This window comes from Mobula birostris, chromosome 19, assembly GCF_030028105.1.
Source record: "Mobula birostris isolate sMobBir1 chromosome 19, sMobBir1.hap1, whole genome shotgun sequence".
Lineage (NCBI taxonomy): Eukaryota > Metazoa > Chordata > Chondrichthyes > Myliobatiformes > Myliobatidae > Mobula > Mobula birostris.
The window spans coordinates 31,888,604-31,912,082 of record NC_092388.1 but is presented as its reverse complement, the minus strand read 5'-3'; the positions used below and the strand labels follow the sequence as shown (position 1 = coordinate 31,912,082).

Below are 23,479 nucleotides of genomic sequence, written 5' to 3'. Positions count from 1 at the left end.
CGAGACTGCGGCGTCCTGCAGTGTTATGTAACCAGCTGGGATACCCTCAGTGTCGTGTAACCATCATACGTGAGTGACCCAAGGTGTCTTGTAATCGTCAGGCTGTAGAGTCTCTTGCCAGCCTGTAACCATCAGGTCTGTCTCGGGCTGTCCTGTAACCTTTGACCGGTGCTAACCCAGACCCACCAGGCCGGGTTGACCAATGACAGGCTGCTATCCGAGAGTGCGGCTTCCCCGTCAGGTCAGGTGACGGACCATTGTTGACAATCTGCCGCTTAGTCTCGCCTCTATTGGCCCTGTTCATTGGTTCAGTGGCCCGGGCTCGGAGCAGCGGCCACGCTGATTGGCTATCTCATGTGTCGCTCCGTGGCAGCTGCAGACGCCAGCGGTTGGTGGGTATGGGGCCTGGCCTGGTGTAGACATAAGGCGGTGAGTGACCGGGGTCTGGCTGCAATCTGTCAGGCTGCTTTATATTTGAGATATGGTAAAATGCTGCGGGAGTTCTGATCTCCTCCCAACACAGGGTGCTTTTGCATCATCGTGGAGGAGTGAGGCCTGAACCAACATGAAGTCCAAGGCCATAGTCTCAGCCTGATTATCCCCGGGATACAGAGGATGGCAAAATATCAGTTTGCTGTTACCATTTAAATCTGATCTAACTACTTATCGTTTTATTGTTATGTCTTTGCACTTTTAGATCAGTATTTGTAAGTCATCGATCCTTTCTTGCGTTTGCTTCTCCTGAAATGCTTGAATAAAACAGTTCAGTGTTTTGAACACTTTTGGATTCATTTGAATCTTCCTTGACTCTTCTCAACAATGATAATGGCGTGTACCTGCATTTTATCTTTGATGAAATATATCAAAGCAGTAGCAAGCAGAAGTTGCATATATGCCTACCTGTCTTAAAAAAAAACTACAATATCTGTACAATAGAAACAGCTCACTAGATGTTTATTTAGTTTATGCTCTACTCAAGCCTTCACCAAATGTGTTATATTGAAGCCTATCTATTCTGTACATTACTGAGAGAAACTTCCTCTTTAAAACTATTTGGTCCAACAACTTGTCGCAGCAAGTTCCGCTTTCTGAAAGTCCTCTGAATAATGAAGTTTCTCCTGAATCCTTTATTGACTTTATTAGTGACCCAATTTTTTTTGGACTCCTCCATATAAGTGGAAAGGCCTCTGTCTTTATCCTGCCAGGCCTCCTTTGTTTTAAGGATCTGTACTAGATTATTTCTCAGGTTTTTGTTCATTAGAGAAAATAGATTCAGCTTGTTCAGTTTTTTTTTGGAAATGACAGTATCTCTGTTCTGACATAATTTTGTAAATTCTTTCTTTAGTGCCTTGACAATATACTTTGTAACATGAAGACTATAATTGTGAAAAGTTCGTTATAGCTGGGGCGGGTAGTGCGGCCGAGCTACTAAGGCAAGCGGAACCATTGCTACCAACAGAAGGGCCAAAAATGGGTTACTGACACCTTAAACCAGTCACTTCGGGCAGGTGGGGCTTGTCATTTGTGGACCTCAAATCTCTGCTGCCTTGTGGCTGTACACACTCATGGGGAAGGCTTTGGGAGTAAACCCTGAGGAGCTGGAGAACCTAGGACAGTCTTACGTTGAGTACAACGCTGACTGGCAATTCCTGTGGTGATAGTGTCAAACTGTATTTGCTGATCCTTTGTATTCATCAGCTTCGAGAGGAGGAACCTGCTACATTGACATCAGCTTGCTCCCCATATCATACTGCCTTGGCTTGCATATCATGTAGACAGCTGGAACGCAACATCCATGGCTGACCCTGACCATGTGAATACTTCTACTTTGTCAATGAGTTGGTTGCTTCCTTCTAGATTGCATCATCACTCTTGTTTATTTTGAAGTTCCTTTTTTACATGTGCTTATTTAAAGTTTATTTTCTTGAACTTCTGTCTTCCTCAATTATTTGTCAATTTGTTGTTACTTATAATTTTTTAGTATTGCATTTGCAGTTCACATCCTAATCCTTTATGTAGATGCTCACCTATTTCCTGCACTGATGACTGTGGAACTCTGTCCACATTCCTCCAGTTTGCTTAGATTCAACAAAGCCTAATTGTTTTTGTAACTAGTTTCCTATATGTTACTCTGTGTATTTTCATGTGAAACATGCTCTGATTATAGGTCTGCTTTGGTGGCCTTTACAAAATTCAAGCCTATTGCTCAATAAAATTAATCTTACCTCCTGCCAATTGCTTTATGCTGAATATTATGTTGTTATTTTTGATTTGGATCATAACAAAATTCTTGAATCACTTAATTTATATTGAGAGTGAAAAAATGGGAACTTGCTTGCATCTGGTATTATCTTGCCACACCTTAACATACTGTAATAATACACCATTGTAAATACTTCCTCATTATTAGTGTAAATTGTTCCCATGCTAGATAGATTTAGGATTATATGAGTGGGTTAATATGGTAATGTTAGTTCCACTGGCTCTCTGCCTGATAATGGATAAGGCATGCCATGTTTTAGGGCATCCCCACTGCTTTAAATGTGCAATAAGAAAGAAAGACAATCCATTCTGTGTCAATGAAAAGTAAAATGTAATGGAAAATAGGGAACTTCTGAGTTGCATGAACTCCCAAATTTTACTTTAGATCTGATGTGTTAATGCATGAGGAATGTCACGGTGTTAATATAAGAGCAGGGAGATTTTGTTATTCATTTTGCCTGCCGCAGTTGCAAGAAGTCATCAGATTGCGTCGAGGGAGAGAGAGTTTAAAACAAGCGAGCAGGGGCAGTTGTTGACACATTTTTTTGTGCCACAGTCCTGAGGAGTAATCTTATTGTGTAGAGGGAGAGAGAATTTAAAAGAAGCAAGGGGGAAGTCGGCATAATTTGTGCAACTCTGTTCCTGAGGAGGTATTGGGTTGTGTGTAATTAAGCATCCGGCAGAGTGGCGTGTGAGTGAGCCAGTGTTGGAGTGGAGAATTGAGGCTTTGACAAGGAAAGGAGTAAGCCATAGGTAGATTACTTTCATTATTTATTCTTCCCTTTTTCCTCATTGCACAGTTGGAGCAGTGGAGATGCCGGGTAGAATAGTGGGATGTGGGAGGGGCGGTGTCACTGATGACTACTCCTGCAAGAAGTGCACCCAGCTATAGTTTATAACAGATCGTGTTAGGGAGTTGGAGCAGGAAGGAGAGCTTCAGATTTTTGGATCATGGGGCTCTCTTCCAGTGATCTATACAGAAGGGATGGTTTGCACCTGAACTGGAGGGGCACTAATATCTTAGTGGGAAGGTTGGCTTCTGCTGCACAGGGGAGGGGTGATGAACTCTGGATCATTTGGGAGTCTTAGGGGTTGATAAACATACAGAGAGATAGTTACACCCAAGGTGCAGGACACAGGTAACTCGGTGACTGACAGGAGGGAGAAGGGGATAGGCACCCAGTGCAGAGTACTGTGGCCGTTTTCCTGAACAGCAGGTATAGCACTCTGGATACCGTTCGGTGGCGGGGGGGCGGGGAGAGAATGAATTAACAGAGGAAAGCTACAGTGGTCAGGTCTCTAGCACTGTTGTTCAGAATGGAAGAGGGGAGAAATGGCAACCTGCAGTGATAGGGGATTCATTGATTAGGGGAACAGAAAGGGGGGTCTGCGGATGAGAATGAGATTCCTGGATGGTTTGTTGCCTCCTGGGTGCCAGGGTCAGCGGCATCTAGGATTCACAGCACTCTTGGGAGTGTGAGAGGCCTGAGGTCCGCATTGGTACCAATGACGTGAATCAGAAGGGTGACAAGATCCTGCAAAGTGAGTTCAGGGAGTTAGGTGCTAAGTTTAAGGACAGACCCCAAGGGTTGTGATCTCAGGATTGCTACCTGTACCACATGCTAGTAAGGCCAGAAATAGGAAGGTATACAGTTTTAGCACATGGCTAAGGGGATGGTGCAGAGGGGGTGGAGGGGCCTTCAGATTTTTGGATCATTGGGCTCCCTTACAGGGAAGGTGGAACTTGTACAAAAGGGATGGTTTGCACCTGAAATGGAGGGGGACAAATCTCCTAGTGGGAAGGTTTGCTAGTACTCCATTGGGGGGGGGGGGAGGGTGGTGGGTGGGGTTTTAAACAGGAGTAGCCGGGGTATGGGAACCAGAGTGCCAGAACAAATAGTGAAGTGGTTGTGGAGAAGGATGTTGTTCAGCTGCATACAAGGTCAGGAATCAAAGGACTGAACATGGTGTTCTGAACTGCGTATATTTCAGTGCAAGTAATAAAGTAGGAAGGCAGATGAGCTTCAGGGCATGAATCAGCATATGGAATTATGCCATTGTCGACATTAGTGAGACTTGGTTGCAAGATAGGCAGGATTGGCAGCTCGTTTTTCTGTGGTTCTGTTGTTTTAGATGTGATGGAGTGGGAGAGATTAAAGGGGGGGGAGAATGTTAGTACTAGTTAGGGAAAATGTTATGGCAGTGCTTACTTAGGACAGACTGAAGGACTCGTCTAGTGAGGCTTTATGGGTAGAACTGAGAAATAACAATGGTATGACCAGTTTATTGGGATTATATTATAGAGAACCCAAAAGTTTGTGGGATTTAGAGGAGCAAAATTGTAGGTAGATCACATACTGTTGTAAGAAACAAGCTTCTGATAGAGGTAATTTTAACTTTCCACGTATTAACTGGGACTCCTTTACAGTGAAAGGGCTGGATGGGAAAAAGTTGTCAAATGTGTTCAGGAAATTTTCCTTAATCAGCATAGTGTCCCAAGTAGAGAGAGTGTGATACTAGATGTCCTATTAGGGCATAAGACAGGTGGCAGAAGTTTGTGTAGGGGTACACTTTGCATCTTATGATCATAATGCCATTAATCTCAAGGTAAGTATGGAAAAAGATGGAAAAAGAATTTGTGAATCCAAATTCACAATTAAATAAAGGGAATTACAGAGGCATGAGAGAGGAACTTGACCAAGTGGATTGGAGGAGGATACTGGTGGGGATGATGGCAGAGCAGAGGTGGCTGAAGTTTTTGGGAATAGTTCACAAGCGCAGGATAGATATGTCCTACAGGGGAAGAAGTTCTCACGTGGCAGGGGTAGGCAACTGTGGCTGGAAAAGGAAGTTAAGGACTGCATAAAAGCCAAGGGAAGGTAGCAAAAGTGAGTGGGAAGTTGGATGATTGGAAACTTTTAAAATCCAACAAAAGGCAACTGAAAAAAGCTATAAGAAGGGAAAAGAGGAAATATAAGGGCAGACTAGCCAATAATATAAAGCAGGGTACCAGAAGATTTTTTTCAGTTATGTAAAGAGTAAAAGGGAAGTGAGAGTTGATATTACACCACTGGAAAATGATGCTGGCGAGGTAGTAATGGGGGACAAAGAAATGGTAGATGAACTTAATGCGTACTTTGCATCTGTCTTCCCAGTGGAAGACACTAACAGTGTGCCAGAGGTCCGTGAGTGTCAGGTAGCACGAGTGAGTGCCATTGCTGTTACAAAGGAAAAAGTACTAGGCAAACTTAAAGGTCTTAAGGTGGATAAATCACCTGGGCCAGATAGACTACGTCCCAGAGTCCTGAGAGAGGTTGGTGAAGAGATAACGGATGCATTGGTTATGATCCTCCAAGAATCACTTGATTCTGGCCATGTCCCGGAGGACTGATAGACTGCAAATATCACTCCATTCTTTTAAGAAGGGAGGAAGGCAAAAGAAAGGAAACTATAGGTCAGTTATCCTAACCTCTGTCATTGGGAAAGTGTTGGTGTGTATTATTAAGGATGAGGTTTCAGGGTGCTTGGAGACTAATGATAATATAAGTCAAAGTCGGCATGGTTTCTGTAAAGGGAGATGTTGCCTGATAAATCTGTTAGAGTTCTTCGAGGAAGTGGCAGCAGTGTGGACAAAGGAGAGGCAGTGGATATCATTTACTTGGATTTTCAAAAAGCATGTGATAAGGTGCCACACTTGAGGCTGCTTAACCAGAGAAAATCCTGTGGTGTTACAGGAAAGATACTGGCATGGATAGTGGAATGGTTGACAGACAGGAGGTAGCAAGTGGGAATAACGGGGGCCTTTTTTGATTGGCTGCTAAACACTAGTGGTGTTTACTCAGGGGTCATTATGGGAACCATTACTTTTCGCATTGTTTGTCAATGATTTACATAGTGGAATTGATGGCTTTGTGGCAAAGTCTGCGGATGAACAAAGATAGGTGGAGAGGTGTTGAGGAAGCAATGTGATTGCAGCAGGACTTAGAGAAATTGGAAGAATGGGCAAAAATGTTGTAAATAGAATACAGTATTGGGAAATGTATGATAATGCATTTTAGTAAAAGGAACAATAGTGCGGACTAGTATCTAAATGGGGAGAAAGTTCAAACATCAGAGGTGCAAAGGGACTTAGGAGTCCTCATGCAAGACTCCCAAAAGGGTAATTTACAGGTTGAGTCTGTGGCAGAGAAGGAAAACACAATGTTGGCATTCATTTCACAGGGAATAGGCTATAAAAGCAAGGAGATAATACTGAGCCTTTGTAAGACACTAGTCAGGCCATACTTAGTGTATTATCAACAGTATTTATACATAGAAAATCTACAGCACATTACAGGCCCTTCGGCCCTCAATGTTGTTCTGACCATGTAACCTAGTCTAGAAGCTGACTATAACGTCCCTACCTCATAGCCCTCTATTTTTTTTTAAGCTCCATGTACCTATCAAAGAGTCCCTTAAAGACCCTATTGTATCCAAATTTATTCTTTGATAATAAATGCACTTTGAGTAACCCTAAACTACTGTTTCAATGCATCTACTGCTAAAGAAGTTATAAATTCCTCCATGGCTAATATTTGTTATGTGGATAATGCAGGATTTTCAGTATTTTATCCAGAAGCTCATCCCCATGATACCCACCAAAAGAACTGTAAATATAAATTATTCCTGCATAGTATTGGACCCCATATCTTAGAATGGATGTGTTGTCATTGGAGAGAGTCCAGAGGAAGTTCACGAGGATGATTCTGGGAATAAAGGGAGTTAACATATGAGGAGCGTTTGGCAGCTTTGGGCCTGTACTCACTGGAATTTAGAGGAATGTGTATGGATCTCATTGAAACCTACCGAATGTTGAAAGGACTAGATAGGGTGGATGTGGAGAGGATGTTTCCTCTGGTGGGGGTATCCAGAACTAGAGGACATAGCCTCAAAATTGAGGGGTGACATTTTAGAACGGTGCTAAGGAGGATATTTTTTAGCCAGAGAGTAGTAAATCTGTGGAATGCTGTGCCACAGAGTGGTGGAGACCAAGTCCTTGCGTATATTTAAGGTGGATGTTGATCATTTCCTCATCGGTCAGGGTATCAAAGGATGTGATGAGAAGGCAGGTGTATGGGGTTGAGTGGGATCCGGGATCAACTATGATGGAAAGGTGGAGCAAATTCAATGGGCTTAATGGATTAATTCTGCTCCTATAATCTTATGTTCTTAAATTGGAGAAAGGCCAATTTTGATGGTATCAGAAATGATCTGGCAAGTGTGGATTGGGATAGGTTGTTTTCTGGCAAAGGTGTACTCGGTAAGTGGGAGGCCTTCAAAAGTGAAATTTTGAGAGTACAGAGTTTGTATGTTCCTGTCAGAATAAAAGACAAGGATATCAGGTTTATGGAACCTTGTTTTTAGGTGATATCGAGGCCCTGGTTAAGAAAAGGAAGTATGTAGCAGGTAGATGCAAGCAGGAGCCAATGAGGTACTTGTGGAGATTAAGAAATGCAAGAGAACACTTAAGAAGAAAATCAGGAGGGCTAAAAGAAGACACGAGGTTGCTCTAGCAGACAAGGCGAAGGATCATCCTGAGGGCTTCTACAGATATATTGGCAGTACAATAGCAAGGAACAAAATTAGTCCTTTGGAGGATCAGAGTGGTACTCTATGCATGGAGCCGAGACAGATGAGATCTTCAATAGAGTCTTTACATCTGTATTTACTCAGAAGATGGACACAGAGACTATAGATGTGCACCAGAATGGTCATGGACCCTAGACAGATTACAGAGGAGGTGGTGTTTAATGTTTTGAGGCAAATTAGGTGGATAACCAGGTCCTGCCATGGTGTTCCCTTGGACTCTGTAGGCTGGTATTTCATAAATTTCAGCGACCCTAGCAGTGATATTTAACACATCCTTAGCCACGAGTGAGATGTCATAGGTTTCAAGGATAGCTAATGGTGTTACTTTGTTTAAGGATCTGGACCAGCTTGAAAAAAAGGGCTGAAAAATGGCATATGGAATTTAATACAGACAAATGTGAGGTATTGTACTTTGGGAGGACCAGCCAGGGTGGGTCTTACACGGTGAGCGGTAGGGCACTGAGGAGTGCAGTAGAACAGAGGGATCTGGGAATACAGATCCGTAATTCCTTGAAAGTGGAGTCACAGGTAGATCGGGTTGTAAAAAAAAGTTTTTGGCACATTGGCCTTCATAAACCAATGTACTGAATACAAGAGTTGGGATGTTATGTTGAAATACTCCAAATTGCGAGGCCACTTTTGGTCACCTACCTACAGAAAAGATGTAAATAAGATTGAAAGAGCGCAGAGAAAATAGATGTTGGTGGGACTTGAGTACCTGAGTTATAGGGAAAGCTTCAATAGGTTCGGATATTATTGTCTAGAATGTAGAAGATTGAGAGGAGATTGATAGAGTATACAAAATTATGAGGTATATAGATGAGATAAGTGTAAGCAATTTTTTTCCACTGAGGCTGGGTGAGACTACTTCTAGATATCATGGGTTAAGGTTGAATGGTGAAATAGTTAAGGGAACATGGCGGGGAACTTCTTCATGTAGAGGGTGGTGAGAGAGTGGAACTAATGTTAGTGTAAGTGGTGAATGTGGGTTTGATTTCAACTAAGAGAATTTTGGATAGGTATATGGATGAGGGGGTATAGAGGCTATGGTCCGGGTCCATTTCGATGGGATCTGGCAGGTTAATAGTTTGGCACAGACTAGATGGGCAGATGGCCTGTTTCTGTGTTGTAGTGTTCAATGACTTTATGACTAAAAGAAGGTGTAGGAAATACAAAGAATTCTGGTTAATAGGGACAACTCTTTAAAAAAACAAAAAAACAAAATTGTGAAAGTAGCTGGGATTTCCTTTGCTTATTTGGGTCACTGTTGTTTAATTAGGCAGGAGAGTGTTGTCAGAGTTTCTAATTAGCGTCCGTCGTGCACATTTGTGTGGTCGTTATACATGAAGGTTAACGTAATTGGGAGGAATGTGCGTAATTCATAACCACTGACATCGAGTTGGGCTTTCGCTTTAAGGGGCTGGTCTGATATTGTTATATGAGGATTTTTCGTGCGCTTTGGTTGTGTAGGTTTTGGAGTTCAATAAAATATGTTGCAGGTTTCATTAGACATAAAACGTTTCACTTCATTCATTTTATTTCTGTAAACCTACATTAGTGACCTCGATGCTATCGGACAATTCTGGAGTCATTCAACATGTCTGCCAATGCAGTTGCCTTGAAACTGCTGGAGTTTTGGGAGCAATATGCCATTGCTTGGTTTGTGCAAGCTGAGGCTCAGTTTACTCTGTGAGAAATCTCTGTGGATGAAACTAAATACCGAATTCTACTGTGTGGCAGTGTTTCTCATCAATTCCATGGCGGCGAGAGTGGTGTGTCTGCTTGAACATCCGCCTGAACACGATAAATACTGATTGCTGAAAACTCACCTTTTGCAGACTTTTGGACTATTGGAGTCTGAGTGCACCAAACAGTTGCTCTCTTTACCTCATCTTGGTAATGGTCAGCCTTTGGAGCTAATGGATCACATGCTGTCTCTCCTGGGAAATCACCATCCTTATTCTATTTTTAAAGAACTCTTCATGCAGCAAGTGCCTGATCCAGTTTGCATAGCCTTTGCTAATACACCTGTGAAGGACCTTAGAGAGCTTGCTAAGAAGGCTGATATTCTACACTCAGCAGAGCAGTGGTGTAACATCGACAGTGCCAGCGCATTGGGACATCAGAGGTCTGTGAATACCGTGGGTTCCAGCTGCCGGGGTCATCTTCTGTCCATTACGGGCACTCTTTCAGAGTGACACTTTGGCTGTGACATGGGTGCTCAAGTGAGTGCGCTACCAGCATCGCCTATTGATGAGAAGGCAAAGAGCGACAAGACCGGCAGCGGGATCCAGACTTACAGGACAGGATCGGTGACACTGTGCTTCAGTGGGGGATATTACACATGGGACTTCATCCTGGCTAAAGTGGCTAGACCTCTGCTTGGTGCAGATTTCCTGTGTGCCCAACAACTGTTAGTTGATCTTAAGAACTGCTGGCTTGTGCATGTCAAGGACTTTGGGTCATTACACTGCTCCTCCAGTAAGTTCCCCATAACGACTCTGTCAAGCGCATGCACCCCCACAAGTGAGTTCCCAGACCTTACTGAGCCCATGTTCTCCACGACCGTCACAAGCCATGGGATTGAACATCACTTTCCCTCAACTGGCCCACCAGTCCGTGCTCATGTGCAGAGACTGTACCCAGAAAAACTGGCAACTGGGAAGGCTGAGTTTGCCAACATGGAAATTGTATGCTAGCTGAACAGCCCCTGGGCTTCACCCCTCCATATGGTCCCTAAGTCTGATGGTAGTTGCCCCCCATGTGGTGATTAATAACACAGCTTAACAAGGCCATCAGCCCTGATTGTTACCTGGTCCCACACATTCAAGACTTTTCGGCACGTTTAGCTGGAGAGTTAATTTTTTCCGAAGTCGATCTAGTTAAGGGCCACCATCAGGTTCCTGGTGCTCAGAGGACATTTCCAAAACAGCTGTGATGATCACATTATTCCTTTTCGAATTTTTGTGCATACTGTTTGGACTGAATAATGCAGCACAGACTTTACAACGGCTGATGGACTCTGTATTAAAAGACATAGATTTTCTTTTTGTTTACTTGGATAACACACTTGTTTCCAGTGCGTCCAAATCCGAGCATGTATCTCATCTCCGCACACTTTTGGAGCGCTAAAGCCAGCATGGGTTTATTATTAACACTGCCAAATGCCAGTTTGGGTTGTCAACCATTTGACATTCTTGGCCATCGCATCTCCACATCTGTCAAGCTTGCAGCTATTATGGATTTCACTACAGGAGTTTTTAGGCATGGTGAATCTCTATCATTGCTTCATTCCACGAGCTGATGAACTTATACTCTTTCTGTATAGTGTGCTTAAAGGCAATACCTCTAACCAAGTGCTTGACTGGTCAGTGGACATGACCAGGGCATTTGATGATACTAAACAAGCTCTTTCTAACGCGACCCTACTAGTGTATCCGCATCCCAGCTGACCAAGACACTGACCTTGAGGTCCAGGCTTACTGAACAACAATCATGGGCCTGGGTTGGCTGACATTAAGTTTGGGAAAGCTCGGGTTTCTCTCCTGTGTGAGATGTCTTATCTGGTAGCCCTCACCCCTTCATGCTGCAAACTGTAGATGGACTGTTTTTGACTCCATGCCTAGCCTTTTGCACCTGGGCTGGAAGGTCTCACAGAAACTGGTTGCACTAAAGTTTGTTTGACACAGCCTCAAAAAAGACATGCTTGATTGGACTGCAGCTTGTGTGGAGTGCCAGTGGGCAAAAATTAACCATGTTCAGGTGCCATCAGCACCTTTTGAGGTCCCTGAGTGACGGTTTGACAATATCAATGTGGACCTTATTGGTCCTCTTACACACTCTTGTAGTTTCATGCACCTTTAGACCACGGTAGACTGTATCACCAGGTGACCAGAGGTCGTCCCTCTAGCATCGACGACAGCCGTAGACGGGTCTCGTGCATTCATTAGCACCTGGGTTGCTTAATTTGAAACCCAATCTAATGTTTCCTCTGACTATGGCCCCCAATTCATTTCAGACCTCCAGGCTGCAGTAGCCCAGAACCTTGGCGTTAGATTCATCACACCACAGTGTATCACCCACAATCCAATGGCCTATATGAGTGGTTTTACCAGTCCTTAAAAGCTGACTTGTGGGCTTCCCTGACGAATGTGTGTTAGCATGATTCGCTCCCATGGGTCCTGCTGGGGCTCAGAATGGCTCCGAAAGAGGACATGCAGTCGTCCACAGCTGAGTTGATATATGGACAGCCATTAGGTGTGCCAGGTGATTTCATTCCTAAAAATTGTGGCATTTGGGCCACAACTGCCTGGTTGGCCTCTGAACAGTGTTCCACCCTCCAGTAAATTCAATTCCTTTTTACGTATTCCTATCCTATCAAGGCGTACAGCACTCTTGGGTCCCTGTTGACTTACATTCCACCTCATTTGTTTTCTTCCGTCATGATACACACCGACATCCCCTTAGGTCCCCTTACGATGGCCTGTTCCATGTTTTGGAACGGGAAAAATAGACCTTTATCATAGATTTCAGTAGGTCACCTTAAACCGGCCCACCAAGATTTGGAGTATTCCACTGCCATACCCCTGGCATCACAACATGACCATGAGCATGTCAACACACCTCTGGATGAGCCAGAGGCTCCAGCGGCTTGCCTGTGCTCCAGACAGGCTCACAATGCCGGTTTTAGTGAATTCTGGGGTGCGCTGCTGTGTAGGGTCACATAACTGGAAGAAATATACATAATTCACAACTACCAACATTGAGTTGGAGTTTCACTTTAAGAGGCTGATCTGATGTGATCACCTTATTACATAAGGATTTTCAGTGTGCTTTGTAAGTGTAAGTTTTGGAGTTCAAAACAGGTTTTGTTAAACATAAAACACCTCACTTTCTTTTATTTGCGTAAACCTACAGACACTACTCCATGCTCAGAGTGAACAGTGTTTATGTAGCATCAGTTCCATATGTTTGTGCTGAAACAGCTGTGATTTTTGTCACTGACAGCTGGTGAGAAATAAGCAGTAAGGCAACTCAAGAACTGTTTTGCTCACCACGGTTTCAAGCATTCAGGCATGCATGGAGATGCCAGAAATATCCGGGGATGAAAATGAAAAAAAATTCACTAGTTCATCAAATTAGGAATTATGAAGAATTTGAAGATATTGACAATCATTGTCTGTTTTATACTTTTTTAACTATTTCCATGAAACTTTGGCTAATTGGGGCAGCCACTTAATTGGGCCAAAATGTACTGGTTCCAATGTGTTCCAATTAAATGGAATCCATTGTACTAAGAATTCAAGGTATCATTCTATGGACTCACTTTCAAGTACTCTTCTTCTCATGTTTTCGATATTTATTGCTTATATATTTATTATTATTATTTCTTTTTTTCTTTTGTATTTGCAGTTTGGTGTTTTTTGCTCACTAGTTTTCTACCCTGTTGGGTGTGATCTTTCATTGATTCTATTATTTTTATTGGATTTATTGAATATGCCCGCAAGAAAATGAATCTCAGGGTTGTATATGTTGATATATATGTACATTGATAATAAATTTACTTTGGACTTTGACTTTGAAGATGAGTGAAACAAAATTAAAGTTTCAGACTGATGAGTTTTATTGTAATTGTGAAAGATTGGAAATCAGTTCTTTTAGTTTGCATGTGGTGGTAGAGAGAACAAAAGGAATATCTGTGATAAGGGGGAGACAGAGAGAGGCACAACTAAAGAGGAAAGAGCAGAAAAACTTTTGAACTATGATGTAAAACGCTGTAGATGATGGAAGTATGAAATTAGGCTGAAAATACTAGAGATATTCAATTGGTCAGGCAGCATGAGTGGAAAGGGAATCAATCAAAGAGCTATGTGTATCAAAACTGCCCACTTCTGAAACAAGTTGGAAATATTGAATTGAATTGAACTGAATTATTGAACGTAACCAGTCAGATGATGGGATAGTGTTTCCTGAGTTTATGTTTGGCTTTTTTGAAGTAATATAAGGGTCCAAAAAGAAAGAGATCTGAATGGAAATATAAATAAAAATTAAATTGACAGGAAGCCTCTTGTCACCCTTGAGGGCTGAACTGAGATGTTCTGCAAAACAGTTACTGAATCTCCATTCAGTTTCTCCATGGTAAAGGCTAATTAAAATAACAGGTAACAATGCTTGTTATCTTAATTAATTATTTTTCCTATTATTCATGACTACCAGTTTTTTTTTCCTTTCCCATTTTAATCACTTTCTTCATTTGATTACTAAATACTCTCACCAATTTCTCCCCTCCTCAATATCTACAACAGTTTACTCTTACTTCATGATCCCAGCAAAAGCAGCAAATGCCTCTGCTAGCCCTCATCCTGACACCTTATCATTCTTCCTGATCTTCACCCCTCTGCCCAAAGAATAGGCCAGCTTCTTTCTTAATAAATGAACCGACCAGTTCCTTTCCACCACCACCATCCTCAGTCTGGCAGAACTGGTCCTCACCTTCAACAATTTTTCTTTCGGCTCCTCCCACTTTCTCCAGACTTGAAGGGTAGTCATGGGCACCCACAGGGGCCCCAGCTATGCCTGCCTCTTTGTTGGCTATGTAGAACTGTCCATGTTCCAAGCCTTTCCTGGTAATGCTCCCAAACTGTTCCTCTGCAACATTGATGACTGCATTGGTGCTGCTTCATGCATCCCTGCTGAGCTTGTCAATTTCTTCAACTTTGCCTCTAACTTTCATCCTGCCCTTAACTTCACTTGGTCCATTTCTGACACCTCCCTCCACTTTCTTGATCTGTCTGCCTCCATCTCTGGAGACAAACTGGTGGCTGCATCATGGTCTGGGGATGCTTCACTGTAGCAGGTCCTGGAAGGCTTGCGAAGATAGAGGGTAAAATGAATGCTGCAAAATACAGGGAAATCCTGGAGGAAAACCTGATGCGGTTTGCAAGAGAACTGTGACTTGGAAGAAGATTTGTTTTCCAGCAAGGCAATGATCCATGCATAAAGCCAAAGCTGCACAAGAATGGCTTAAAAATAACAAAATTCATGTCCTGGAGTCAATGGCCAAGTCAGAGTCAGACCTCAAACCAACTGAGATTTTGTGGCTGGACTTGAAAAGGGCTGTTCACCCTTGATCCCCATGCAGTCTGATAGAGGTTGAGCAGAATGATGAAAAACTGCAGTGTTCAGATTTGCAAAGCTGATAGAGACCTATCCACACAGACTCAAGGCTGTACGGGTGCATCAACTAAATACTGACTTAAAGGGGGTGAATACTTAAGCATTCAATTATTTTGTGTTTTATATTTGTTATTAATTTAGATCACTTTGTAAAGATCTGTTTTCACTTTGACATAAAGTCTTTTTCTGTTGATCAGTCTCAAAAAACCCCAAATTAAATCCACTGTGATTCAATGTTGTAAAACAATAAATAATTCCAAAGGGAGTGAATACTTTTTATAGGCACAGTATGTGGTCTGAATCTATGTGCTGCTCCCCCTGAGATGTTTTCAGTCCCAGAAGTCTGGTCATGGTGGAGAACCTGGTAATTATGAAGAAGGCATTAGGCCAAAATGTAGCGATTGTGGAGGGAAACATAGCTCTGCTATATATAAGGAAGCTGTGGAAGTGCATCATGTTCGGATAGAAATGGGCATTTCATATGCAGAGGCTCTGCAGAAAGTACAGAGGACAGAGTTAATGGGACTTATTAGTATCCAGGATACTGACAGAATAAAGTCAGTGTGTAAAGTGCATGATTTATAACAAAGGATTTATTGATTGTTGATAAACTAAAATTTGGTTCTTTCATGACAGATGTGGTAAACATCTGGAGATATAAGAGTTAATTCTGGAAGATTTTAGTAGTGCTTTACAAGGAGAGGTAAATAATATTCAGGGTTGTTGATGTTCTTTTTCTTTTTTATGCAATGGAATACTAGAAGTTTGTTAGCTAATGGTCAGGGGATTTTAATGCTCATAGTGAGGTTGTAGCGACACAAAGGTGGAGGAAGACTTTCTGGAAGAGAAGTACTTGGTGTGCTTGAATGATGCTCAGTACGTGTCGGTAATGTACCTCATGTTGGTTTACTATCCGCCATTAAAGATTATGAAGAAGAGGAAGAAGAAGAATGTCTCAACAGAGGACAAACTGCAACCCAGTCATATATTAGAATTATACAGAACGCTTTGCAGTGAATCTCATGGTGTTTATTTCTTTTATTTCATGGCTAGGTGCTGCTACAGCATTTTCAATTACTGTATTGAATAAAGTATTTCCAATTAACAGATATCAGAGTGGAAATCACTACAATGGAAGGGTCAGTTGGGGAGAATCAAATACAGAGGATAATCCGCGATCTAAAAGGTTAGTATTTCTAAATTTGCTCTTGTCGTATCCTTCTTCCTACAAATGTATTTTAAATATTACTTGAACAACACAATTTCAATCATGTTGATGATGTTTAGTGCCCTGGGAAGGAGGGATGTTGAGGACAGTGGAGGTATGTTTGTTTTTTTTTAAAAAGCTATCGGTAAGATCTTCTGCCCAGACATGCTCATGCATTGTAAGGATATCTGAGAAATAATGTCTTTCTGTCCATGCATCACCAACCTCCCATACCTCCTGATACTTTCTGTCCCTTTGTTAAGGTTCATTCGTTTGTTTTTCAAGAATGATAATTATTCTGTTGGGGTTGAAACAATATTGAAGGAATTAGAAATTTCTGGTTTTGTAAAATGCACAAGAATCCATTATGGATGTCAAAACAGCACATGAATTTTTAAGCTCCCCAGCTTTTTGGTCCCTTTTTCCAACAACCCGTTGCAGATGTTGTTATTGTCTCACAGCTCAGGTAAACTGAGTTTAGTCCTGACCTCTGCCATTGCCTGTATCGAATTTGTATGATCTCTCTTTGACTTGGTGGATTTTCTTACATTTTAAAGCAAGCTGGTTGCTAGGCTATTTGTCCACTGTAAATTGCCTCTATGTAGTTGGGTGGCAGGAAAAACGTAGAGAGCAGGTAAGTGTGGGTAAGAAATGGATAAACTAAAGGGAAATAAGTGGGGGTACGGGATAAAGTCAAGATTCTGCAGTTACTGGGAATCCTTAGTAACTCACCCTAAGTGCTGGTGGAACTCAGAAAGTTCGAAATTACCTATGGAAGGGAATAAACAGTCAATGTTTTGAGCCAAGGTTCTTCATCAGGAATGGGGGTGGTGGTATAGCTTTGAGAGCTGGCAGATTATGATTATTTTGCAATATACAGTACTGTGCAAAAGTCTTAGGTACATGTAAAAAAAATTCTGAAAAGCGAAGATGCTTTCAAAAATAATTGATTGTAATGTTTGTAAGCATTAAAAATTACTATGTAGCTCAATAAACAATAAAAAACTAAATCAATTCAGTATTACGTGCGACCACCATTTGCCTTTAAAACTGCATCAGTTCTCTTAGTTACACTGTCATGTGGTTTTATATGAAAATCAGTTGGTGGGTTGTTCCAAGCATCTTGGAAAACTTGCCACAGTTGTTCTGCAGACTTTGGCTGTCTCACTTGCTTCTGTCTTTCCAAGTAATCCCAGACAGCTTCTTTTACTTCTTCTTTCAAATATGATTCTACTACTAAGCTGCACGCAATTTGAACTTGTGATTTATAATCTCCAAAAGAGCAAAGGCGTTTTAGCTGCTAGTAAGGGTATAATGCAAAACAAAAGGAAGGCAGTAGTAGGCAAGCTGAATATAATTGATGAAATGGTGGATTTTCTGTTCACTTAACTAACATAAATGTTTATGTATGTGAAGTTTTGAGGTTATTTGTAATATTACTTTTGCAGATGCAATTTCAGAATTAAATCGAGAACATAAGGAAATTGGTGACCCAATCACTGATGATAGCACAAATCTCCACAAATGCTGCTTAAAATTAGAATACCTCCTTCAGGTAAGAAGATCCTGGAAAACAAAGAGTTCATCAGCAATTAATAGTGCATGATTAAAGTAAAGTTATAGTAGTTAGTTAGTCATTTGTTTCTTTTCTCAATGTACAACACACCCATCACGTGGTCATTAAGTTGGTTTTGGTTGACGTTGGTTACCACAGAAACAGAATGACTAAGTCTATCTAAATGTATTTTTTTCCTGTAAATTTTTGGTACTGCTTATTCAGAATAAGTTGGTTATTTGATTTATAATTATTAAACAAATTGCTGCATCAAGCAAATTTTCTTTACAATAAATAATGACTAGATAAAATAAGAGTATAGATGATCAGTGGGCTTTGGTACATGAAATTATAAACAAAAACTGGATCTAACAAATTAGAGGATGTTTCAAATGCTGGCTTCTTTTTACAGTGTTCTCTGTTTACATCTTGTCTTGATGGGAATTTATTTATAAGAAAATAATTCATCCTCTAGTTAACATGCTACAGATACAAAGTACATACATGTGCATTGAGCACCACATCTGAAATTCAATTACATTGAAATTGATGGATGTATAATACTGACAAAAAATGTTGCCTAGAAATTCTGTAGTATAATACTGATAATTTTCAGCATTATGCAACTGAACATCTCTTTTCCTCTCTGAATTGAAATATGATGTTGACCATTTCTAGGTTATTTTATGTCATTCCAGGAATACAACTGTCCATTTCATTTCATGTATCTCTCCTGTTATAATAATGTAAAGGGACCGCATTGTCTGGGAAAACCTGACATTGGGAATTCCCTGGACAACATGGTCTTGCAACCATAGACTGGCAGGGAATTCCTTGTTTACTCATTCTGCAATATTCACACAGCAAACTTTTACATGTTGTTTATTACCTCTATTTATCATCAACTCTCTACTGCCCTTGCAGTTCATGTGTACAAAGCTAGGCAGGGGGTTTAACACCTTCTCAAAAATCAGTTGAGCTGGAAACTTTCGTCAGGGTTTTTAAATAAGGAAAAACTTGTAAAACTAAAGAAAGTTAAGTAAAACATGTACTAAATTCAATACAGAAATTCAATACAGAATAAATTCAATACAAAACATGTATTGAGCTTAGTACGTTTTACTTAACTTTCTTCAGTTTTACAAGTTTTTCCTTGTTTAAAAACCCTGACAGAAGTTTCCAGCTCAATTGCTGTGCACCTGTATATACCAATACCATCGGGTATTCTCATGACCAGTGTTAACCAAGGTCATACACACATGGAGCATTCCATAACTATGCCTTGTAGATCAGAGTGAACTTGTGGCACAACGACAACCTAATACTTAGTCATAGAAAAGTACAGCACAGAAACAGGCCCCTCAGCCCATTTAGTCCATGCCAAATCATTTAAACTGCCTACTCCCATTGACCTGCACTAGGACCATAGCCCTCAACACCCAATGTTCTGTCTAATTTGTAATGACCAGTGTGCACAAAAAATCTTGTCCTGTGCATTGTCCGTACCGCTACCATCTTCTTTCAAAGTACAAATGGTAAATATTTACCAATATTGACAAAACTTTAGACTCACAGATATTGCTCTTTCAAGGGCAAATAAAGAGTAGATGGAGATGGATTCCTTTCTACCATTGTGCTTCAAGTCGAAATCCAAATTAATTCACGCAAGAAATTATGGCAAAACACCTTGTGTATCAGAAGTGATGTTCATACAAAATGAAGTGCATACAAAACAAACTGCACCTCTGGAACTCAGACACCCCACCCCGTGTGGCATTCATGGGATGTCATGCTTAACTACCGAAAATAAAAGTCAAATAATAATTTCATTAAGTCTTTGGCAAAAGAAAGGATAGACTCAGAGACTAGTCTTGAAACAGTCGAACTGCACAGCCTTTATCTATTCTTGCTTCGAAAATGCCATCCTTTTTTAATTGACTCAAGTATTCAAGTATCTAGGAGATGTGGTTGTAAGCATACAAGCACAACAAAGTAACTTAAGGCTAGTTTATTTTCATAAAATATATAGCACAAGTAAACTACACAAAATACTATATAGTAAGTCACAAAGATTTCTGCAATTCACAGAGGTTTCTTGGCTCAGGACAGACATATCAGAATGGGAATAGGAATGGGATGTGGAATTAAAATGTGTGGCCACACATTTTAATTGCAGGATCTCCCAGTGGCCACACATTTTAATTCCACATCCCATTCCCATTCTGATATGTCTGTCCATGGCCTCCTCTACTGTAAAGATGAAGCCACACTCAGGTTGGAGGAATAACACCTTATATTCTGTCTGGGTAGCCTCCAACCTGATGGCATGAACATTGACTTCTCTAACTTCCGCTAATGCCCCACCACCCCATCGTACCCCATCCGTTATTTATTTATATATACACATTCTTTCTCTCTCTCTCCTTTTTCTCCTTCTGTCCCTCTGACTATACCCCTTGCCCATCCTCTAGGTTTTCCCCCCCCTCCCCCTTTTCCTTCTCCCTGGGCCTCCTGTCCCATGATCCTCTCATATCCCTTTTGCCATTCACCTGTCCAGTTCTTAGCTCCATCCCTCCCCCTCCTGTCTTCTCCTATCATTTTGGATCTCCCCCTCTGCCCTCCCACTTTCAAATCTCTTAATAGCTCTTCCTTCAGTTAGTCCTCACGAAGGGTCTCGGCCAGAAACGTCGACTGTACCTCTTCCTAGAGATGCCGCCTGGCCTGCTGTGTTCACCAGCAACTTTGATGTGTGTTGCTTGAATTTCCAGCATCTGCAGAATTCCTTGTGTTTATTGACATATATTCAATCACTCATTGTTTTACAAATCTCATATGCTACACCTAGTCAGCTTTGGTTAATTCAGCCATTTCTGTAAAGGTAGAAATTTTAAACTTGAACTCCAGCATTATAGATGCTTTAATCTGTTTCCTGTGTTCACAAGTATTAATGGATCTTTCAACACACAGACAGCTCTGGAGGACAAGTCATTTGTAATATTTAAAGCAGTGGTTGATAGGTTATTGGTTAGTAAGGGTGTCAATGTTTGCTAAGAGAAGACAGGAGAATGGGGTTGAGAGGGGTAATAAGTCAGCTATGATGGAATGGTGAAGTAGACTTAATGGGCATAATGGCATAATTCTGCTCCAAAGTCTCATGGTCTTTATACTCACTATAAAATATCCTAAAGTCATGAAAAGTGCTATTGAAGTAAAAGCTTCCATTGCAGGAAAACTCCAATAATATGGCACCCACAGTATTTGGAACGTGCCCCCCCCATACATTCTGATTTTCCAGACTGTTGGATATTACTTCTAGACACAATACCCTAAACACACTTTTAATTCACTTGTATTAGATCTTGCACAGTAGTATAATGAATTTTCCCGTAAACTTAAAGAGAGCATGGAAACAAAGCCTCGGTAAGTTTAAAGGGAGCATGGGAAACAGAACAGAGTTAACCAGACAATGAGCTATCAGGATGTCGAAATAATTTATTACCTGATTTTCAGAGTTTGACCGTAATTTAGTGATCCTGATAATGTAGTCAACCCTCCATATTCTGTGTGTAAGCATGGAAGCTCAATGCAAAATATTTAAATTTCTATTTTTTTAAAATAAGTGAAAGCTATTATAAGCATTGGGCTGAGAAGGTGAGGAATTTTACAGTAAAATGAATATCATTTTTAATAAAATATTGGACAACTGAAATTTTTTTTCAAACAAAAGTTTTGTAAATGAATGCTTTATGATTAAAATTTGGAGTGGAGGTTTGGTGAAAGGTTGGTGCATATGATTTCTATAATAATAAGACTAGATGTGGGTTTGCACTTTGACCTAAAAGAAACAGATTTTAGACTATTGGACAACTCTCATGTTTGTTTCCTTGTAACTGTATTGCATTTATTTTAGTATAATTGCAAAGTTTTGTTCTGACAGTTTTTATTGTTCATAATTTACATTAAAAGTTTGACCTGAAAGAAAAAACTTCATTTCTTGGCAACAAGAGAGACTATTGGGATTTCTTCTGCAGTTGCTTAGCCAAGGAGAAAGGAGCAAATGATGGAATTCGTTTTGTGAAATCTATTCCAGAGGTAAGGTGGAGAAGGTCTTTAGAGAAAATACAATCACTTATTACTACTGGGTTTATTTGTGTGTTTTTTTTTCTTCCAGCTTTAGATTGGTAGTTTTTTGTTTAGTACTTTTAGTAAACTGTAGAGTGGTTCCATGAATGTGCTGCAGCATGGTTATCATAGATCCAGTCCACTGGCTTTTGTGCCATTTGCATGGATCTTTCTTTTTAACATTGGCCTTTTATGTATGGAATTCCTGGTTTTATATCTTTTTACTTTCTGAAAAAAAATAGTTGAATAACACCATAGCTCCAGGAGCAAAGAACCTTGTTCTGAACAATTTGAAGGGTGACTTTTACTTTGCTGTTGTAAATTGGTGATAGAAAGTTTTGAATAAATTAATTAAAATCCCAGAAAAATGTGCGTCATATTTTTTAAATCAGATTTATGCTTGGAATGATAATTAAAGCCACACAAAACAAAAACCTGAAAAGATTTTTGATATTAGTGGGCCTGAAAGCTGTAGTTATTAAAACCTCTAATCATTCAAGCCTGGGACCAACTTTGGTTCCGTGATCGTTACAGTACAGTTTCTGCAGACTCATTAAAAATGTATGCAATGTTACCTCGACTCTTCCCCCCCCAGTTCAGTCCCTTCCTACCTACATCCATGACACTTCAATCCTCTGGATCTCTTCAATGATTTCAGGTCCCTGGCCCCCATCATCTTATTTTTAGTATGGATGTCCAGTCCCTATACACCCCTATCCCCCACCAGGAAGGCCTCAAAGCTCTCCCTTTCTTTCTGGACACCAGACATAACTAGTTCCTCTCTGCCACCACTCTCCTTCGCCTAGTGGAACTTGTCCTCACTAAATAACTTACCTTTTGGCTCCTCCCACTTCTTTCAATCAAAAGGGGTAGCCATGGACACTGGCATGGGTCCCAGCTATGCCTGCCTGTTTGTTGGCTACGTGGAACAGTCTATGTTCCAAGCCTACACTGGTGACCATCCTGCAATTTTCCTATGCTACATTGACTACTGCATTGGTGTTGCTTCCTGCACCCATGCTGAACTCTTTGACTTCATCCACTTTGCCTCCAACTTATACCGTGCCCTTAAATTTACCTGGTCAATTTCTGACACCTCCCTCCCCTTTCTCGATCTCACTGTCTCTATCTCCGGAGACAGCTTATCCACTAATGTCTATTATAAACCCATGGACTCTCACAGCTACCTGGACTATACCTCATCCCACCCTGTAACTTGTTAAAACGCCATTCCATTCTCTCAATTCCTCTGTCTCTACACATCTGCTCTCAGGATGAGGCTTTTCAATCCAGAATGAAGGAGATGCCCTCATTTTTCAAAGAAAGGGGCTTCTCGTCCTCCACCATCAACACTGTTCTCAACTGCATCTCTTCTATTTCATGCACATCTGCTCTTATCCCATTCTCCCACCACCCTACCAGGGATAGGATTCCTCTTGTCCTCACCTATTACCCCCACTAGCCTCTGCGTCCAGCACATAATTCTCTGAAACAATGGGATTCCACCACTAAGCACATCTTTCCGTACA

The 23,479-nt window shown here is 41.0% G+C and overlaps 1 protein-coding gene across 2 annotated transcripts in view; it reads left to right on the top strand.

The window, feature by feature from the left end:
* Positions 1 to 361: 361 nt before the first annotated feature.
* The window catches only part of LOC140212491 (FYVE and coiled-coil domain-containing protein 1-like), a 241,484-nt gene continuing 218,366 nt past the window's right edge, over positions 362 to 23,479 (top strand). For both annotated transcript variants that reach the window (XM_072283363.1, XM_072283364.1), the window contains exons 1-4: positions 362 to 429; positions 16,175 to 16,252; positions 17,722 to 17,828; positions 21,795 to 21,920. In XM_072283363.1, the coding sequence (XP_072139464.1) occupies positions 16,198 to 16,252; positions 17,722 to 17,828; positions 21,795 to 21,920 (288 nt within the window). In that variant the 5' untranslated portion in view covers positions 362 to 429; positions 16,175 to 16,197. The remainder of the gene's footprint in view (positions 430 to 16,174; positions 16,253 to 17,721; positions 17,829 to 21,794; positions 21,921 to 23,479) is intronic.